Below are 21,227 nucleotides of genomic sequence, written 5' to 3' on the forward strand. Positions count from 1 at the left end.
CTGACTGTTTTTTTGACATTCCCTTTAGCGCAGTTAGATGCGGCTTATAACACGGGGCGGCTTATAGGTGGACAAAGTTTTGAAATATGCCGTTCATTGAAGGCGCGGCTTATAACCCAGGGCGGCTTATGGTGCGGAAAATACGGTAATTGTTAGTGTTTTAAATGATTAAGCAGTCACAGGTGTCAGCTGTCGGGTGCTATATCGTCGCAGTTTTTGTTTGTTTAAATGGACGCGTCCTCGCAAGACGCAAAGTTGAATCACGAAATGTAACCACATTTATCCGGTAGAGTCTTAATACCAATTTCCTCGACCCAGCCACACACAAAAAAGTTGTAGACATCCATGCCTTTTAAAGCTTTCATCTGTTTTATCGTGTAGATAGAATGACATCTGGAGCACAAGATAGTTCGATATGTCTGAGAACTCCACTGACAGATAATCCTAAATAACATTCAACAAATCTTTTTTTGATAACATATAAGGAAAATTTTTATTTTTTTGCTCCCATCTGCTTTTTCCAGGAAGATATAGGCCCCTTGTATCTGTGATAGTATGTGCGCTGCTTGCTGCAAAACAGCCATCTTGGCTTGGTTGACCACCGCTCACTGCGATTAAGACGCACGCTTTTTTTTCAAAATAAAGCAATGAGGAACGTTTTTAGGATATTTGAGCTGTTTTTTAAACTTATTTTAGCCAATAGTACATAAATAATAGACTACATACGGTATACTCAGTCGTACTATCTCACTTAAATTTGTTTTCATGTTAAAAAAAGTGTTTCATAAAAAATAAATATACCGTATTTTCCGCACTATTAGCCGCACCTAAAAACCACAAATTTACTCAAAAGCTGACAGTGCGGCTTATAACCCGGTGCGCTTTATATATGGATTAATATTAAGATTCATTTTCATAAAGTTTAGGTCTCGCAACTACGGTAAACAGCCGCCATCTTTTTTCCCCGTAGAAGAGGAAGCGCGTCTTCTTCTACGGCAAGCAACCGCCAAGGTAAGCACCCGCCCCCATAGAAGAGGAAGCGCTTCTTCTTCTACTGTAAGCAACCACCCGCCCCCGTAGAAGAAGAAGAAGCACGCGGATATTACGTTTCATTTCCTTTGTGTGTTTACATCTGTAAAGACCACAAAATGGCTCCTACTAAGCGACAGGTTTCCGGTTCATGAAAAGACGCAATCTCTCCATCCGCACACGGACTACTATTTCACAGCAACTGCCTAAAGACTTTCAAGAAAAGCTGGCTACTTTCCGTGCATATTGTAAAAACAAGATAGCTGAAAAAAAGATCCGGCCAGAGAACATTATCAACATGGACGAGGTTCCACTGACTTTTGAGATTCCTGTGAACCGCACTGTGGATACAACGGGAGCACGTACGGTGAATATTCGCACCACAGGGAATGAGAAGTCATCCTTCACTGTGGTTCTAGCTTGCCATGCTAATGGCCAGAAACTTCCACCCATGGTGATATTCAAAAGGAAGACCTTGCCAAAAGAGACCTTTCCAGCCGGCGTCATCATAAAAGCTAACTCGAAGGGATGGATGAAGAAAAGATGAGCGAGTGGTTAAGGTAAGTTTAAGTTTACGCGAAGAGGCCGGGTGGCTTTTTTCACGCAGCTCTGTCCATGTTGATATACGTATGTTTGTGATTGCACATTTGCGTACATTTTGGGAGTGAACAGTGTTGTTAGAACGCTGGTTTTTAATATATTATTAAAGTTTGACTGACCTATCTGACTGTTTTTTTGACATTCCTTTAGCGCAGTTAGATGCGGCTTACAACACGGGGGCGGCTTATAGGTGGACAAAGTTTTGAAATATGGCGTTCATTGAAGGCGCGGCTTTTAACCCAGGGCGCCTTATGGTGCGGAAAATACGGTACTGCCAATCTGTGGCAGTACCTATGACAGATGAGGATGTTAAAAAAGTGCCTTACCTTCCTCTCTCTCAGTATTTGTGATGTTTCTGTCACGCGCTTCATCGAAAGGTTCCATTTTATTAAATAGCTGTTAACTTCTTTTTTCCTTGTGTGAGAGTGAAAGGGCGGATAAATGTCATTTCGGTTCTTTTTATAAACCAGTTTCTGAGGTGCCATTGTATATTCCAATTGTTGCAACTGAGACCTTTATGTCACAATAGCCAATTGGAGTGGAATCTGACACCATAGCAGGGTTTACTCTACATGTAATTGATTGTGGCGCTGAACCACAGCATAATAAAAGCCACCACAAAATATAAAATATATTTTATAAAACAGACTTTATTTGTTAACATGTTCAAAGTCCATCCATCCATCCATCTTCTTCCGCTTATCCGAGGTCGGGTCGCGGGGGCAGCAGCCTAAGCAGGGAAGCCCAGACTTCCCTCTCCCCAGCCACTTCGTCCAGCTCCTCCCGGGGGACCCCGAGGCGTTCCCAGGCCAGCCGGGAGACATAGTCTTCCCAACGTGTCCTGGGTCTTCCCCGTGGCCTCCTACCGGTCGGACGTGCCCTAAACACCTCCCGAGGGAGGCGATCGGGTGGCATCCTGACCAGATGCCCGAACCACCTCATCTGGCTCCTCTCCATGTGGAGGAGCAGCGGCTTTACTTTGAGCTCCCCCCGGATGACAGAGCTTCTCACCCTATCTCTAAGGGAGAGCCCTGCCACCCGGCGGAGGAAACTCATTTCGGCCGCTTGTACCCGTGATCTTGTCCTTTCGGTCATAACCCAAAGCTCATGACCATAGGTGAGGATGGGAACGTAGATCGACCGGTAAATTGAGAGCTTTGCCTTCCGGCTCAGCTCCTTCTTCACCACAACGGATCGATACAGCGTCCGCATTACTGAAGATGCCGCATCGATCCGCCTGTCGATCTCACCATCCACTCTTCCCTCACTCGTGAACAAGACTCCGAGGTACTTGAACTCCTCCACTTGGGGCAGGGTCTCCTCCCCAACCCGAAGATGGCATTCCACCCTTTTCCGGGCGAGAACCATGGACTCGGACTTGGAGGTGCTGATTCTCATCCCAGTCGCTTCACACTCGGCTGCGAACCGATCCAGCGAGAGCTGAAGATCCTGGCCAGATGAAGCCATCAGGACCACATCATCTGCAAAAAGCAGAGACCTAATCCTGCAGCCACCAAACCAGATCCCCTCAACGCCTTGACTGCGCCTAGAAATTCTGTCCATAAAAGTTATGAACAGAATCGGTGACAAAGGGCAGCCTTGGCGGAGTCCAACCCTCACTGGAAACGTGTCCGACTTACTGCCGGCAATGCGGACCAAGCTCTGGCACTGATCATACAGGGAGCGGACCGCCAAAATCAGACAGTCCGATACCCCATACTCCCTGAGCACTCCCTACAGGACTTCCCGAGGGACACGGTCGAATGCCTTCTCCAAGTCCACAAAACACATGTAGACTGGTTGGGCAAACTCCCATGCACCCTCAAGGACCCTGCCGAGAGTATAGAGCTGGTCCACAGTTCCACGACCAGGACGAAAACCACACTGTTCCTCCTGAATCCGAGGTTCGACTATCCGGCGTAGCCTCCTCTCCAGTACACCTGAATAGACCTTATCGGGAAGGCTGAGGAGTGTGATCCCACGATAGTTAGAACACACCCTCCGGTTCCCCTTCTTAAGGGAGGAACCACCACCCCGGTCTGCCAATCCATGTTCAAAGTGTTTATTAAAAATACAAGCATGTTGAACACATGTATCATGTTGTAATTAAATCAACTCAAATCATAACCATAACATGTAGATTCCTTTCTTTCATGAAGACAAGAATATAAGTTGGTGTATTGCCTTACTCTGATGACTTGCATTGATTGGAATCAGACAGGATTCACAGTAGCGCAGCACATTTTACATTTTCGAATTTACATTGTGGTGGTGAAAAAAAGTCCTCCTTTCTGTCCAATACAACATGAAAGTGGTTGGTTTTTGGAATCTTATTTGTCCAGCTTCCATACTCGTTTTTATACACTTCACAAGAAATACATTGACTGCAAACTCCGTAGCTTGCTGGCTTGTGTGTGTGAACTTTCTGAGACTCTTATTTTGTTAGCGCAGGAAGAATGGAGCAGCACTTTTATTGTGAAGAGAGGAACTGTGCGGTCGGTCTTTAGGCTTTTCATGGCATGTGCGGCGCGAGAGTCTGTTGAAATAAAAAGTGTTTCTCTTCTTCCTGTCAGTTGTTTTTTCCTTCACACTGAGCTGGCAGCAGCAAGCGTCATCTCACAAGATCCTTGGGTGCGGCGAATGTCAATCAAGTGATGAGAGTGACGTCATAGTGAAGATTGATGATCGCTAATTTTTAGGACTATTTTTTTAAATGCCTGCCGTCGATCGACTGACACCCTCCGCGGTAGCTTGTGATCGACGTAATGGGCAACCCTGCTCTACGCTTTACTTTGAAAAACATGCATCTGAATCGCCTGTCAGCATAAGCTCTACAGCTGGTTGCACACTTGATCAACCCTGGAACGAACTTGGCACTCGGCAAAAGTGAGGAGAGAACAAAAATGAAGTGAAGTGAATTACATTTATATAGCACTTTTCTCTAGTGACTCAAAGCGCTATATCTGTGTTGGCCCTGCGATGAGGTGGCGACTTTTCCAGGGTGTACCCCGCCTTCCGCCCGAATGCAGCTGAGATACATATACAGGTAAAAGCCAGTAAATTAGAATATTTTGAAAAACTTGATTTATTTCAGTAATTGCATTCAAAAGGTGTAACTTGTACATTATATTTATTCATTGCACACAGACTGATGCATTCAAATGGTTATTTCATTTAATTTTGATGATTTGAAGTGGCAACAAATGAAAATCCAAAATTCCGTGTGTCACAAAATTAGAATATTACTTAAGGCTAATACAAAAAAGGGATTTTTAGAAATGTTGGCCAACTGAAAAGTATGAAAATGAAAAATATGAGCATGTACAATACTCAATACTTGGTTGGAGCTCCTTTTGCCTCAATTACTGCGTTAATGCGGCGTGGCATGGAGTCGATGAGTTTCTGGCACTGCTCAGGTGTTATGAGAGCCCAGGTTGCTCTGATAGTGGCCTTCAACTCTTCTGCGTTTTTGGGTCTGGCATTCTGCATCTTCCTTTCCACAATACCCCACAGATTTTCTATGGGGCTAAGGTCAGGGGAGTTGGCGGGCCAATTTAGAACAGAAATACCATGGTCCGTAAACCAGGCACGGGTAGATTTTGCGCTGTGTGCAGGCGCCAAGTCCTGTTGGAACTTGAAATCTCCATCTCCATAGAGCAGGTCAGCAGCAGGAAGCATGAAGTGCTCTAAAACTTGCTGGTAGACGGCTGCGTTGACCCTGGATCTCAGGAAACAGAGTGGACCGACACCAGCAGATGACATGGCACCCCAAACCATCACTGATGGTGGAAACTTTACACTAGACTTCAGGCAACGTGGATCCTGTGCCTCTCCTGTCTTCCTCCAGACTCTGGGACCTCGATTTCCAAAGGAAATGCAAAATTTGCATGGTTGAGTGATGGTTTGGGGTGCCATGTCATCTGCTGGTGTGGGTCCACTCTGTTTCCTGAGATCCAGGGTCAACGCAGCCGTCTACCAGCAAGTTTTAGAGCACTTCATGCTTCCTGCTGCTGACCTGCTCTATGGAGATGGAGATTTCAAGTTCCAACAGGACTTGGCGCCTGCACACAGCGCAAAATCTACCCGTGCCTGGTTTACGGACCATGGTATTTCTGTTCTAAATTGGCCCGCCAACTCCCCTGACCTTAGCCCCATAGAAAATCTGTGGGGTATTGTGAAAAGGAAGATGCAGAATGCCAGACCCAAAAACGCAGAAGAGTTGAAGGCCACTATCAGAGCAACCTGGGCTCTCATAACACCAGAGCAGTGCCAGAAACTCATCGACTCCATGCCACGCCGCATTAACGCAGTAATTGAGGCAAAAGGAGCTCCAACCAAGTATTGAGTATTGTACATGCTCATATTTTTCATTTTCATACTTTTCAGTTGGCCAACATTTCTAAAAATCCCTTTTTTTGTATTAGCCTTACACAATATTCTAATTTTGTGACACACGGAATTTTGGATTTTCATTTGTTGCCACTTCAAATCATCAAAATTAAATGAAATAAACATTTGAATGCATCAGTCTGTGTGCAATGAATAAATATAATGTACAAGTTACACCTTTTGAATGCAATTACTGAAATAAATCAAGTTTTTCAAAATATTCTAATTTACTGGCTTTTACCTGTATATATATGTGTATGTTACTCATCAGTTACTCAGTGCTTGAGTAGTTTTTTCACAACATACTTTTTACTTTTACTCAAGTAAATATTTGGGTGACTACTCCTTACTTTTACTTGAGTAATAAATCTCTAAAGTAACAGTACTCTTACTTGAGTACAATTTCTGGCTACTCTACCCACCTCTGCTAATAAGCACATATTTGTTTTTAAATATATGTTTACATTTTGTTTAGCCTCTTTAAAGAAAATAAATGCATCATCAACAGTTATTCAAATGATATGATGACATCATATTGGCCGCGCCCCGAGCCATGCCCCCGCCACCACAAGTATACTGCCAATCTGAGGGAAAGCCTGCATACGAGGACACAATATGTTTGCCTGTACAAATACAGTACTTACGTGCGTTTGGAGCACCGGGACAATAACAGGGGTGATTCCAGACGCGTCTGTGTGGTCTTCCTCTGCCGTGCATGTCAACTGGTGCTTGAGCACTTCCTCCAAAGTGTTGAACTCCTTGTAGCAGGGGAAGCACATGTACACCGACGATGTCTCCATGGCTCCTATGGAATTAGAAATATTCAATCAAACACATGCACACTTATTTAAGCAATGCAGCAATAAAAAAAAAAAAAAAATCTGGTGGAAGCAGCAACAAAACAAAGATGGCAAGTAATGATGCGTCTAAACGTGGTTCTGAATTTCCGCTGGATGCGAGACGGCTGCGGAACAGCGACGCCATGGCGGCAGACTCTTTCCGTTTCCATTCCTGTCAATGTGTCAGTTCCCACCATCGGCGTAACCCTCGGTGCCGTACCGCATCCCTGCGCTAGCTTCTATATTTGCAAGGCGGATCAATTTAGCTAAAATCTGCTTGTGTGGGACATGAAGGTATGCACAAACACAAAATAAATTATCTGGTTTATTTTCAGAAAAAAAGACTTTGTGTTCAAAGCGGATCTTATTTCACACTTTTTCAACGGATTCCCTTAACGATTTCTGCAGGCGGGAATGACGTCACTGCGCCCAGGCAGCAGAAACGCTCCAAAGTTTGGCTGTATTTTATGAAAAAATATTTCAACAATATTACTTGCAACTATTGCAAGGTTGCGATTTTGACAAAACGGAGAAAATACGAGCAATATGCTGAACATTTTTAACTCACAGCATGCTATAACTGTGAATAAATGTCGTGTTTTTGAACCACTTCAATTTCATCCTGTCATGTCTGTGTGATCATGTTTTGTTTTAGTCATGTTCGGTTTTGTTTTTGGACTTTTTGTGCACTTTTGTTTGTTTGTCACCATAGCAACCATTAGTTTTCACCTGTCACGTCACGCACCTGTTTCACGTTTTGAGTCACGCACCTGTTTTCGTTAATCATGTCTGTAGTATTTAAGTTCATTGTTTTCAGTTTGTCTTTCTGGCGACATCCGGATTCATACCCCTGTCACACTCTTACCTCTGCGCACTTCATAGTCCATGCCAAGTAAGTTTTTTTTGTTTATTAATGCCACAGTTAGTGTTTTTGTTTAATTGTTCACAGTTTCTGCCTATGTGCAAGTTTTGTTTTCAATAGCCTAGTTTTGTACCTCCGCCATTGTGCGCGCTTTTCGTTTGTTCCTTTTTGATATATAGTGTTAAAATAAATCATGTACTCCCCTTCACGCCACATCGGGAAACATTGACTGACCATGACCTTCGATCCCTCAGACGGCACTGTATCAAAAACCGACATCAATCTCTAAAGGATATCACCACATGGGCTCAGGAACACTTCAGAAAACCACTGTCACTAAATACAGTTTGTCGCTACATCTGTAAGTGCAAGTTAAAGCTCTACTATGCAAAGCCAAAGCCATTTATCAACAACATCCAGAAACGCCGCCGGCTTCTCTGGGCCCGAGATCATCTAAGATGGACTCATGCAAAGTGGAAAAGTGTTCTGTGGTCTGACGAGTCCACCTTTCAAATTGTTTTTGGAAATATTCGATATTGTGTCATCCGGACCAAAGGGGAAGCGAACCATCCAGACTGTTATCGACGCAAAGTTCAAAAGCCAGCATCTGTGATGGTATGGGGGTGCATTAGTGCCCAAGGCATGGGTAACTTACACATCTGTTAAGGTACCATTAATGCTGAAAGGTACATACAGGTTTTGGGACAACATATGCTGCCCTCTAAGCGCCGTCTTTTTCATGGACGCCCCTGCTTATTTCAGCAAGTCAATGCCAAGCCACATTCAGCATGTGTTACAACAGCGTGGCTACGTAAAAAAAGAGTGCGGGTACTTTCTTGGCCCACCGGCAGTCCAGACCTGTCTCCCATCGAAAATGTGTGGCGCATTATGAAGCGTAAAATACGACAGCGGAGACCCCGGACTATTGAACGACTGAAGCTCTACATAAAACAAGAATGGGAAAGAATTCCACTTTCAAAGCTTCAACAATTAGTTTCCTCAGTTCCCAATTGTTTACTGAGTGTTGTTAAAAGGAAAGGCCATGTAACACAGTGGTGAACATGCCCTTTCCCAACTACTTTGGCATGTGTTGCAGCCATGAAATTCTAAGTTATTTATTATTTGCAAAAAAAAAAAAGTTTATGAATTTGAACATCAAATATCTTGTCTTTGTAGTGCATTCAACTGAATTTGGGTTGAAAAGGATTTGCAAATCATTGTATTCCGTTTATATTTACATCTAACACAATTTCCCAACTAATATGGAAACAAGGTTTGTACATAGATACATTATTTCAGGTATTTTTTTAGACAGATTTCATGTTTGCTTTTGGAGTTATGTTTATATGGGGCAACGGCATGGCGCGGATGGGAGAGTGGCCGTGCCAGCAACCTACGGGTTCCTGGTTCAATCCCCACCTTCTGCCAACCTCGTCACGGCCGCTGTGTCCTTGAGCAAGACACTTCACCCTTGCTCCTGATGAGTCGTGGTTAGGGCCTTGAATGGCAGCTCCTGCCATCAGTGTGTGTGAATGGGTGAATGTGGAAATAAGTGTCAAAGCGCTTTGAGTACCTTGAAGGTAGAAAAGCGCTATACAGGTATAGGTACCCTAGCACCTGCAAAACCCTCAAATCTAAACTCCAAACATCCCAGAACAAGCTAGTCGGGTTACTTCTAGACCTCCACCCCAGATCACACCTCACTCCTACCCACTTCTCCAAAGTGGGCTGGCTCAGGGTGGAGGACAGAGTAAAACAACTTGCACTGAGCCTGGTCTATAAAATCCGCTACACCTCCCTGATACCGAAGTACATGTCGAACTACTTCCATAACGTAAATGACCGCCATAACTACAACACCAGGGGGAGCTCCACAAACCACGTTAAACCCAGATTCCGATCTAACAAAGGTCTTAACTCATTCTCTTTCTATGCAAACATGAATATGGAATGCACTCCCAACAGGTGTAAAAGAAAGTGCATCTCTATCCTCCTTCAAAAGCACTCCAGGCAACTTCAACCCTTAACTAACACCCTCCCCCCTCCACATCCCACCTCCCCGGATTGTAAATAATGTAAATAATTCAATGTATATACTCTGATGATTAACTTGTGTGATGACTGTATTATGCTGATAGTATATATTTATACCATGAATTGATTAACGTGGACCCCGACTTAAACAAGTTGGAAAAACGTATTCGGGTGTTACCATTTAGTGGTCAATTGTACAGAATATGTACTGTACTGTGCATTGATTGATTGATTGATTGAGACTTTTATTAGTAGGTTGCACAGTGAAGTACATATTCCGTACAATTGACCACTAAATGGTAACACCCCAATAAGTTTTTCAACTTGTTTAAGTCGGGGTCCACTTAAATTGATTCATGATACAGATATATACTATCAGATATACTATCATCATAATACAGTCATCACACAAGATCATCACATTGAATTATTTACATTATTTACAATCCGGGGTGTGGGGGGGGGTTGGGTTTGGTTGTTATAATCAGTCATCAACAATTGAGAACAGAGAAATGGATATTGAAACAGTGTAGGTCTGACTTGGTAGGATATGTACAGCAAGTAGTGGGCAGAGAGAGAGAGAGAGAGAGAGAGAGAGAGAGAGAGAGAGAGAGAGAGAGATCAGAAGGCATAAGAAAAAGTATCTGCATTTGATTGTTTACATTTGATTATTAACAATCCGGGGAGGGTGTTAGTTTAGGGTTGTAGCTGCCTGGAGGTGAACTTTTATTGCGGTTTTGAAGGAGGATAGAGATGCCCTTTCTTTTACACCTGTTGGGAGCGCATTCCACATTGATGTGGCATAGAAAGAGAATGAGTTAAGACCTTTGTTAGTTCGGAATCTTGGTTTAACGTGGTTAGTGGAGCTCCCCCTGGTGTTGTGGTTATGGCGCTCATTTACGTTAAGGAAGTAGTTTGACATGTACTTCGGTATCAGGGAGGTGTAGCGGATTTTATAGACTAGGGCCTAGTCTGCAACCCGCGGCTCTGGAGCCTCATGCGGCTCTTTCATGCCTCCGCTGCGGCTCCCTTTGGCTTTGAAACAAAATGTCAACAAATACCAAATTTATAAAATTGTATTTTATTTACCGTATTTTCCGCACTATTAGCCGCACCTAAAAACCACAAATTTACTCAAAAGCTGACAGTGCGGCTTATAACCCGGTGCGCTTTATATATGGATTAATATTAAGATTCATTTTCATAAAGTTTAGGTCTCGCAACTACGGTAAACAGCCGCCATCTTTTTTCCCCGTAGAAGAGGAAGCGCTTCTTCTTCTACGCAAGCAACCGCCAAGGTAAGCACCCGCCCCCATAGAAGAGGAAGCGCTTCTTCTTCTACTGTAAGCAACCACCCGCCCCCGTAGAAGAAGAAGAAGGGCGCGGATATTACGTTTCATTTCCTTTGTGTGTTTACATCTGTAAAGACCACAAAATGGCTCCTACTAAGCGACAGGTTTCCGGTTCATGAAAAGACGCAATCTCTCCATCCGCACACGGACTACTATTTCACAGCAACTGCCTAAAGACTTTCAAGAAAAGCTGGCTACTTTCCGTGCATATTGTAAAAACAAGATAGCTGAAAAAAAGATCCGGCCAGAGAACATTATCAATATGGACGAGGTTCCACTGACTTTTGATATTCCTGTGAACCGCACTGTGGATACAACGGGAGCACGTACGGTGAATATTCGCACCACAGGGAATGAGAAGTCATCCTTCACTGTGGTTCTAGCTTGCCATGCTAATGGCCAGAAACTTCCACCCATGGTGATATTCAAAAGGAAGACCTTGCCAAAAGAGACCTTTCCAGCCGGCGTCATCATAAAAGCTAACTCGAAGGGATGGATGGATGAAGAAAAGATGAGCGAGTGGTTAAGGGAAATTTACGCGAAGAGGCCGGGTGGCTTTTTTCACGCAGCTCCGTCCATGTTGATATACGACTCCATGCGCGCCCACATCACGCTGGTTTTTAATATATTATTAAAGTTTGACTGACCTATCTGACTGTTTTTTTGACATTCCTTTAGCGCAGTTAGATGCGGCTTATAACACGGGGCGGCTTATAGGTGGACAAAGTTTTGAAATATGCCGTTCATTGAAGGCGCGGCTTATAACCCAGGGCGCCTTATGGTGCGGAAAATACGGTAATTGATTTATTTTAATTTAACAGTTGGGGTCCCCACATCTGCGGTCCCCTCCAAGGTTTCTCATTGTCATCCCATTGGGTTGAGTTTTTTCTTGCCCTGATGTGCGATCTGAGCCGAGGATGTCATTGTGGCTTGTGCAGCCCTTTGAGACACTCGTGATTTAGGGCTATAGAAGTAAACTTTGATTGGTTGATTGAAAAATAAAACATATTTGAATATATTGTCGATTGAAATGTATGTCACAGCCCCTACGCGTCATCTCGTGCTGCCAAGCAATTGTACTGTTTTTAGCGGTTTTAAGCGAGCAATAGAAGGATCAAAAAAGAGAAACATTTTATTTATTTACATTTTAATTAATTTGCGTCATTGATGACATGGTTGTTGTTTTCCCTTTTTATCCATCCATTTTCTACCGCTTATTCCCTTTGGGGTCGCTGGAGCCTTTCTCAGCTACAATCGGGCGGAAGGCGGGGTACACCCTGGACAAGTCGCCACCTCATCGCAGGGCCAACACAGATAGACAGACAACATTCACACTCACATCCACACACCTTTTTAGTCAAATTAAATATGCTGCAGCTTTATGCATTCAGAATATTGGAGTAGGTTAACTTTTTTCAAAAATTCATTAATAAGGGAAAGAACAGTGTATTTTTTCTAATGTTCAAATTCCTTTGGCGATTTGCTTCATTATACCCAGAAACAAAATGTAGTGATGGGTCCGGCAACACCGATGCATCGGCGCATGCGTCGAGCTCATAGAGCGAAACCCTGTGTCGGTGCGCATACCGCTTTTAGAAAGTCACGTGACCGATCATGAGCTGTTTTGGTCACGTGACCGATACGCGAACTGTGTCGCACTGACGCCTCCTCTGTGCCCTGTGAGCGGGTCTTTTCTACAGCCGGAGAAATAATACCGTATTTTCCGCACTATAAGGCGCACCTAAAAACCACAAATTTTCTCAAAAGCTGACAGTGCGCCTTATAACCCGGTGCGCTTTATATATGGATAAATATTAAGATTCATTTTCATAAAGTTCCGGTCTCGCAACTTCGGTAAACAGCCGCCATCTTTTTTCCCGGTAGAACAGGAAGCGCTTCTTCTTCTACGCAAGCAACCACCAAGGTAAGCACCCGCCCCCATAGAACAGGAAGCGCTTCTTCTTCTACTGTAAGCAACCACCCGCCCGCGTAGAAGAAGAAAAAGCGCGCGGATATCACCGTACGTTTCATTTCCTTTGTGTGTTTACATCTGTAAAGACCACAAAATGGCTCCTACTAAGCGTCAGGGATCCGGTTCATGAAAAGACGCAATCTCTCCATCCGCACACGGATTACTATTTCACAGCAACTGATATTCCTGTGAACCGCACTGTGGATACAACGGGAGCACGTACGGTGAATATTCGCACCACAGGGAATGAGAAGTCATCCTTCACTGTGGTTCTAGCTTGCCATGCTAATGGCCAGAAACTTCCACCCATGGTGATATTCAAAAGGAAGACCTTGCCAAAAGAGACCTTTCCAGCCGGCGTCATCATAAAAGCTAACTCGAAGGGATGGATGAAGAAAAGATGAGCGAGTGGTTAAGGTAAGTTTAAGTTTACGCGAAGAGGCCGGGTGGCTTTTTTCACGCAGCTCTGTCCATGTTGATATACGTATGTTTGTGATTGCACATTTGCGTACATTTTGGGAGTGAACAGAGTTGTTAGAACGCTGGTTTTTAATATATTATTAAAGTTTGACTGACCTATCTGACTGTTTTTTTGACATTCCTTTAGCGCAGTTAGATCCGGCTTACAACATGGGGCGGCTTATTGGTGGACAAAGTTTTGAAATATGCCGTTCATTGAAGGCGCGGCTTATAACCCAGGGCGCCTTATGGTGCGGAAAATACGGTAACTAAGAAGAGAAAGCGTCTAAAATTGAATACGTTGGAAAAACTGTTTTTTTTTAATAAAAATGTGTAAAAAAATAATAATAATAATTTCCAGGTCCACAAGCATCCTCATTCACAACACGTTCTCTTAGATTTCCATGTTATGATACATGTTCACATTATTTATTGACTGTATCTAAAAAAGACAAAAAATATATTTTTATTTAAATGAAGTTATGAAATAATCCTAAATGAAATACAATGACTTGGTTTATATTATTGTATATACTAGGTCAGTGGTTCTCAACCTTTTTTCAGCGATGTACCCCCTGTGATTTTTTTTTTAATTCAAGTACCCCCTAATCAGAGCAAAGCATTTTTGGTTGAAAAAAAAAGACAAAGAAGTAAAATACAGCACTATGTCATCAGTTTCTGATTTATTAAATTGTATAACAGTGCAAAATATTGCTCATTTGTAGTGGTCTTTCTTGAACTATTTGGAAAAAAAGATATACAAATAACTAAAAACTTGTTGAAAAATAAACAAGTGATTCAATTATAAATAAAGATTTATACACATAGAAGTACCGTATTTTCCGCACTATTAGCCGCACCTAAAAACCACAAATTTACTCAAAAGCTGACAGTGCGGCTTATAACCCGGTGCGCTTTATATATGGATTAATATTAAGATTCATTTTCATAAAGTTTAGGTCTCGCAACTACGGTAAACAGCCGCCATCTTTTTTCCCCGTAGAAGAGGAAGTGCTTCTTCTTCTATGGTAAGCAACCGCCAAGGTAAGCACCCGCCCCCATAGAAGAGGAAGCGCTTCTTCTACTACTGTAAGCAACCACCCGCCCCCGTAGAAGAAAAAGAAGGGCGCGTATATTACGTTTCATTTCCTTTGTGTGTTTACATCTGTAAAGACCACAAAATGGCTCCTACTAAGCGACAGGTTTCCGGTTCATGAAAAGACGCAATCTCTCCATCCGCACACGGACTACTATTTCACAGCAACTGCCTAAAGACTTTCAAGAAAAGCTGGCTACTTTCCGTGCATATTGTAAAAACAAGATAGCTGAAAAAAAGATCCGGCCAGAGAACATTATCAACATGGACGAGGTTCCACTGACTTTTCATATTCCTGTGAACCGCACTGTGGATACAACGGGAGCACGTACGGTGAATATTCGCACCACAGGGAATGAGAAGTCATCCTTCACTGTGGTTCTAGCTTGCCATGCTAATGGCCAGAAACTTCCACTCATGGTGATATTCAAAAGGAAGACCTTGCCAAAAGAGACCTTTCCAGCCGGCGTCATCATAAAAGCTAACTCGAAAGGATGGATGGATGAAGAAAAGATGAGCGAGTGGTTAAGGGAAGTTTACGCGAAGAGACCGGGTGGCTTTTTTCACGCAGCTCCGTCCATGTTGATATACGACTCCATGCGCGCCCACATCACGCTGGTTTTTAATATATTATTAAAGTTTGACTGACCTGACTGTTTTTTTGACATCCCTTTAGCGCAGTTAGATGCGGCTTATAACACGGGGCGGCTTATAGGTGGACAAAGTTTTGAAATATGCCGTTCATTGAAGGCGCGGCTTATAACCCAGGGCGCCTTATGGTGCGGAAAATACGGTAATCATCAACTTAAAGTGCCCTCTTTGGGGATTGTATTAGAGATCCATCTGGATTCATGAACTTAATTCTAAACATTTCTTCACACAAAAAAAAATCTTTAACATCAATATTTATGGAACATGTCCACAAAAAATCTAGCTGTCAACACTGAATATTGCATTGTTGCATTTCTTTTCACACTTCTTTTTGACAGACATTTTAGTGACAAACCTGAGCTTGTGCTTCACTGAGTTTATGAACTTACATTCATATTTTGTTGAAGTATTATTCAATAAATATATTTATAAAGGATTTTTGAATTTTTGCTATTTTTAGAATATTTAAAAAAAAAATCTCACGTACCCCTTGGCATACCTTCAAGTACCCCCAGGGGTACGCGTACCCCCATTTGAGAACCACTGTACTAGGTCATAAAATCAGTGTCAGTTGAGTCGGTCCATAGGTTGCCTGTAGGGATTTTTAATGTCCAGCAGATGTCAGTATTTAGTGACACAGTATCAATACAGTAGAGATGCGCGGTTTGCAGGCACAACCGCGGAGTCCGCGGATTATCCGCGGATCGGGCGGATGAAATTTAAAAAAATTAGATTTTATCCGCGGGTCGGGTCGGGCGGTTGAAATAAAAAAAATTAGATTTTAAATAGATTCAGGCGGGTGGCAGTTAAACCAATTCGGAAATATATATACATAGTTAAATGTTACCCACATACGAAAAACGAGTAGGCACCTGCTGCATATGCCACAACAGAAAAAAAAAAAAAAAGAGATGGACACTTTTACGGAGCGGAGAAGGGACGCCTCGCCGGGGTCCTGGACCGAGGCCCCTTCCCCCGAGAGGGCCCCACCGGGAGCCGTAGCTGAGGCGATCCGCGAGAAGGGCCCGACGCACGTCCAGGGTCACCACCGCGCCCACCGCACCGACACCCCGCCTCGTCCGCCTTCGCCGCGGCCGGCGTCACGCGCAGCAGGTAAGCAGCTTACCTGCCCGCCACCCGTAACAGGGGTCACTCCGCGCGCTCCGCCCGCGCAGCTTACCTGCCCGCCACCCCTGTTGCCGGGGGCGCGTAACAGGGGTCACTCCGCGCGCAGTGCGCTCACGAAAGGGGTGGGGCTCACCCTGGTTGATATAGACAGCAGGACGGTGGCCATGGAAGTCGGAACCCGCTAAGGAGTGTGTAACAACCCACCTGCCGAATCAACTAGCCCTGAAAATGGATGGCGCTGGAGCGTCGGGCCCATACCCGGCCGTCGCCGGCAGCGAGACGCGCTTGGAGGTGCGCTCAGCGCGGCTCCCATATGATTGCGCACTGGTGTGCGTCTGGGTCGTGACAGCGTGGCACGCGAATGTCTGTGCTGCATTGGATCAGTCTCCTTTCTTTAACAGGCAAAAGCTTTATAACCTCACTAATGCCTTGCATCGTCTATATTAGATATATAACAACGGGCGGGTGTGGTTCTGATCAAATGTTAGATCGGGTGGATGGCGGATGGTTGACGACTTTCTGTTGCGGTTGCGGATGAAATAATTGCCTATCCGCGCATCTCTACAACACAGTATCAATACAGTTTTGCAATGTGTCGAAACGCTTCATGACGCCTCATCAACCCATCACTAACAAAATGTCAGTTGTTTGTTTGTCAAGTGTTTGATTTCATAAAGCACAAGTTTAACGGAACTGGTGTTATCTTCATTTTTACAATCGAACAGAGTTTGCGGCTCTCGGTGGGTTTTATTTGGGGGGAAATGGGCTGAAATGGCTCTTTGTATGCTGAAGGTTGCCGACCCCTGGACTAGGCTCAGTGCAAGTTGTTTTACTCTGCAATCTACTAATAATGTACCATTTTACCATATAACGTCCATATTTAGTATGACAGTTATACTGTCATATTGAATTCGACCAGAGGTGGGTAGTAACGCGCTACATTTACTCCGTTACATCTACTTGAGTAACTTTTGGGATAAATTGTACTTCTAAGAGTAGTTTTAATGCAACACACTTTTACTTTTACTTAAGTATATTTATAGAGAAGGAACGCTACTTTTACTCCGCTACTTTTATCTACATTCAGCTCGCTACTCGCTACTAATTTTTATCGATCTGTTAATGCACGCTTTGTTTGTTTTGGTCTGTCAGACAGACCTTCATAGTGCCTGCGTTTCAACAAATACAGTCACTGGTGACGTTTCACTCAGTTCCACCAATCAGATGCAGTCACTGGTGACGTTGGACCAATCAAACAGAGCCAGGGGTCACATGACCTGACTTAAACAAGTTGAAAAACGTATTCGGGTGTTACCATTTAGTGGTCAATTGTACGGAATATGTACTGTACTGTGCAATCTACTAATAAAAGTTCCAATCAATCAATCAAAAGTGTTAAGGAAAAAAAGACCCTTTTTTATTTCAACCGTACATCCCGTCAAAAGCCTAAAGACTGACTGCACAGTTCCTGTCTTCACAATAAAAGTGCCGCTCCATCGCGCCTGCGCTTTCAAAATAAGAGTCTCCAAAAGCCAGCGCAAACAAGCTAGCAAGCTACGGAGTTTGCCGCCAATGTATTTCTTCTAAAGTGTATAAAAACGAATATGGAATCTGGACGAATAAGAAGCTAAAAACCAACCACTTTCATGTGGTATTAGACAGAAAGGAGCAACTTTTCTTCTCCTCCATTTGAAAACGTGGACGTTATCATCACTACTGTCTGATTACAATCAATGCAAGTCATCAGAATCAGGTAATACACCAACTTATATTGTTGTTTTCATGAAAGAAAGGAATCTATATGTGTTAAACATGCATGTATATTCATTAAAACACCTTTAACATGTAAACAAAAACGGCAAAATAAATAAATATAAATTATATACTGTATATATCAATGTATGTATATATATATGTGTGTGTATATATCTATATATATATATATATATATATATATATATATATATATATATATATATATATATATATATATATATAAATAAATAAATAAATATATATATATATATATATATATATATATATATATATATATATGTGTATATATATATATATATATATATATATATATATATACCGTATTTTCCGCACTATTAGCCGCACCTAAAAACCACAAATTTACTCAAAAGCTGACAGTGCGGCTTATAACCCGGTGCGCTTTATATATGGATTAATATTAAGATTCATTTTCATAAAGTTTCGGTCTCGCAACTACGGTAAACAGCCGCCATCTTTTTTCCCCGTAGAAGAGGAAGTGCTTCTTCTTCTACGCAAGCAACCGCCAAGGTAAGCACCCGCCCCCATAGAACAGGAAGCGCTTCTTCTTCTACTGTAAGAAACCACCCGCCCGCGTAGAAAAAGAAGAAGCGCGCGGATATTACGTTTCATTTCCTTTGTGTGTTTACATCTGTAAAGACCACAAAATGGCTCCTACTAAGCGACAGGTTTCCAAGACGCAATCTCTCCATCCGCACACGGACTACTATTTCACAGCAACTGCCTAAAGACTTTCAAGAAAAGCTGGCTACTTTCCGTGCATATTGTAAAAACAAGATAGCTGAAAAAAAGATCCGGCCAGAGAACATTATCAACATGGACGAGGTTCCACTGACTTTTGATATTCCTGTGAACCGCACTGTGGATACAACGGGAGCACGTACGGTGAATATTCGCACCACAGGGAATGAGAAGTCATCCTTCACTGTGGTTCTAGCTTGCCATGCTAATGGCCAGAAACTTCCACCCATGGTGATATTCAAAAGGAAGACCTTGCCAAAAGAGACCTTTCCAGCCGGCGTCATCATAAAAGCTAACTCGAAGGGATGGATGGATGAAGAAAAGATGAGCGAGTGGTTAAGGGAAGTTTACGCGAAGAGGCCGGGTGGCTTTTTTCACGCAGCTCCGTCCATGTTGATATACGACTCCATGCGCGCCCACATCACGCTGGTTTTTAATATATTATTAAAGTTTGACTGACCTATCTGACTGTTTTTTTGACATTCCCTTTAGCGCAGTTAGATGCGGCTTATAACACGGGGCGGCTTATAGGTGGACAAAGTTTTGAAATATGCCGTTCATTGAAGGCGCGGCTTATAACCCAGGGCGCCTTATGGTGCGGAAAATACGGTGTTTATATATATATATGTGTGTGTGTGTGTGTGTATATGTTACTCATCAGTTACTCGGTACTTAAGTAGTTTTTTCACAACATACTTTTTACTTTTACTCAAGTAAATATTTGGGTGACTACTCCTTACTTTTACTTGAGTAATAAATCTCTAAAGTAACAGTACTCTTACTTGAGTACAATTTCTGGCTACTCTACCCACCTCTGCTAATAATGTACCATTTTACCATATAACGTCCATATTTAGTACGACAGTTATACTGTCATATTGAATTCGACACTTAAAATGGTCAAAAATAAAAGGTCAATAACGATAAAAAAAAAAAAGGTTCAACTTTGATGTGTTCTCTTCGTGACGTCTGCACGGCGTTGCGAAAATGCATGAATATCTATTACTTGACTATCTTTACGCTGTCGTCGTGCCGAAAAGTCAACAAAATATATATATATATGATTATGATATGATTAACGAGGGGCTCATACAGACTGAGTTCGATCCAGTTAGCTGATATCGGCTAGTTAGCTGATATCGGCTAGTTAGCTGTAGTGAAGGCTTTAGCGGGCAACAGCCCTATGGCTAACAGCATGGCGGCGGGCTAGTGGGTTAGCCCAAATAGCTACTAAACCTCCGCTTGTTCGCCAATAGTCTAGCGTTGGAGCATTCCGGCCGGCTTGCAAATGGAAGCCTTTAACCACCTGGACCACTGTCGCCTCCCTGCCTGCATTGTTGCATCGCGGAGGAGGAGAAGAAGAACATACTTAAAGGAGGAGAAGAAGAAGAACATACTTAAGACGGAGGGCGGGATCCCCTTCTTCGGTGGTATAATGGCGGCGATAGTTTTTTGTAAGTGACGATTTGCTGTCTCCCCCACAGTCCAAATTCACAATTCGCACCCTCTGTCAACCACACAGCCATAAATAAAAAAAGTGACGTTTTCCACGGACTTGGAAATGAAACATGTCGAGAAACGCTCACCTCTGTTTTGACGTTCCGCTTTGACGTGGAGGAAATGGTATAACAAGTTGACTTGTGGCTGGGGGCTAAAGAAGCGCGGCTCTGGTTGGCTGACGGGGCCGCGGCGTCCGCCAATGGCGTGCGTCGACACTGGAGTTTGTGGTTCAAAAGTGCGGAAGTGCTGTCAGTGGCGTTATCTTCATTTCAAATAATAACCAGAGGTGGGTAGAGTAGCCAGAAATTGTACTCAAGTAAGAGTACTGTTACTTTAGAGATTTATTACTCAAGTAAAAGTAAGGAGTAGTCACCCAAATATTTACTTGAGTAAAAGTAAAAAGTATGTTGTGAAAAAACTACTCAAGTACTGAGTAACTGATGAGTAACATACACACACATACAGGTAAAAGCCAGTAAATTAGAATATTTTGAAAAACTTGATTTATTTCAGTAATTGCATTCAAAAGGTGTAACTTGTACATTATATTTATTCATTGCACACAGACTGATGCATTCAAATGTTTATTTCATTTAATTTTGATGATTTGAAGTGGCAACAAATGAAAATCCAAAATTCCGTGTGTCACAAAATTAGAATATTACTTAAGGCTAATACAAAAAAGGGATTTTTAGAAATGTTGGTCAACTGAAAAGTATGAAAATGAAAAATATGAGCATGTACAATACTCAATACTTGGTTGGAGCTCCTTTTGCCTCAA

The 21,227-nt window shown here is 42.9% G+C and overlaps 1 protein-coding gene across 3 annotated transcripts in view; it reads right to left on the minus strand.

Moving 5' to 3' along the window:
* Positions 1-20,660, minus strand: part of znf574 (zinc finger protein 574) — an 81,084-nt gene extending 60,424 nt beyond the window's left edge. Inside the window, exons 1-3 of one of the 3 annotated variants that reach the window (XM_061947351.1) lie at positions 20,533-20,614; positions 20,344-20,453; positions 6,663-6,823 (exon numbers count right to left, since the gene is read on the minus strand). In XM_061947351.1, coding sequence (XP_061803335.1) covers positions 6,663-6,818 — 156 coding nt within the window. In that variant the 5' untranslated portion in view covers positions 6,819-6,823; positions 20,344-20,453; positions 20,533-20,614. The other 2 variants (XM_061947358.1, XM_061947343.1) reach the window with 2 other exon arrangements.
* Between the last annotated feature and the right edge of the window lie 567 nt (positions 20,661-21,227).

The sequence above is a fragment of the Nerophis lumbriciformis genome, linkage group LG04 (genome assembly GCF_033978685.3).
Source record: "Nerophis lumbriciformis linkage group LG04, RoL_Nlum_v2.1, whole genome shotgun sequence".
NCBI lineage: Eukaryota > Metazoa > Chordata > Actinopteri > Syngnathiformes > Syngnathidae > Nerophis > Nerophis lumbriciformis.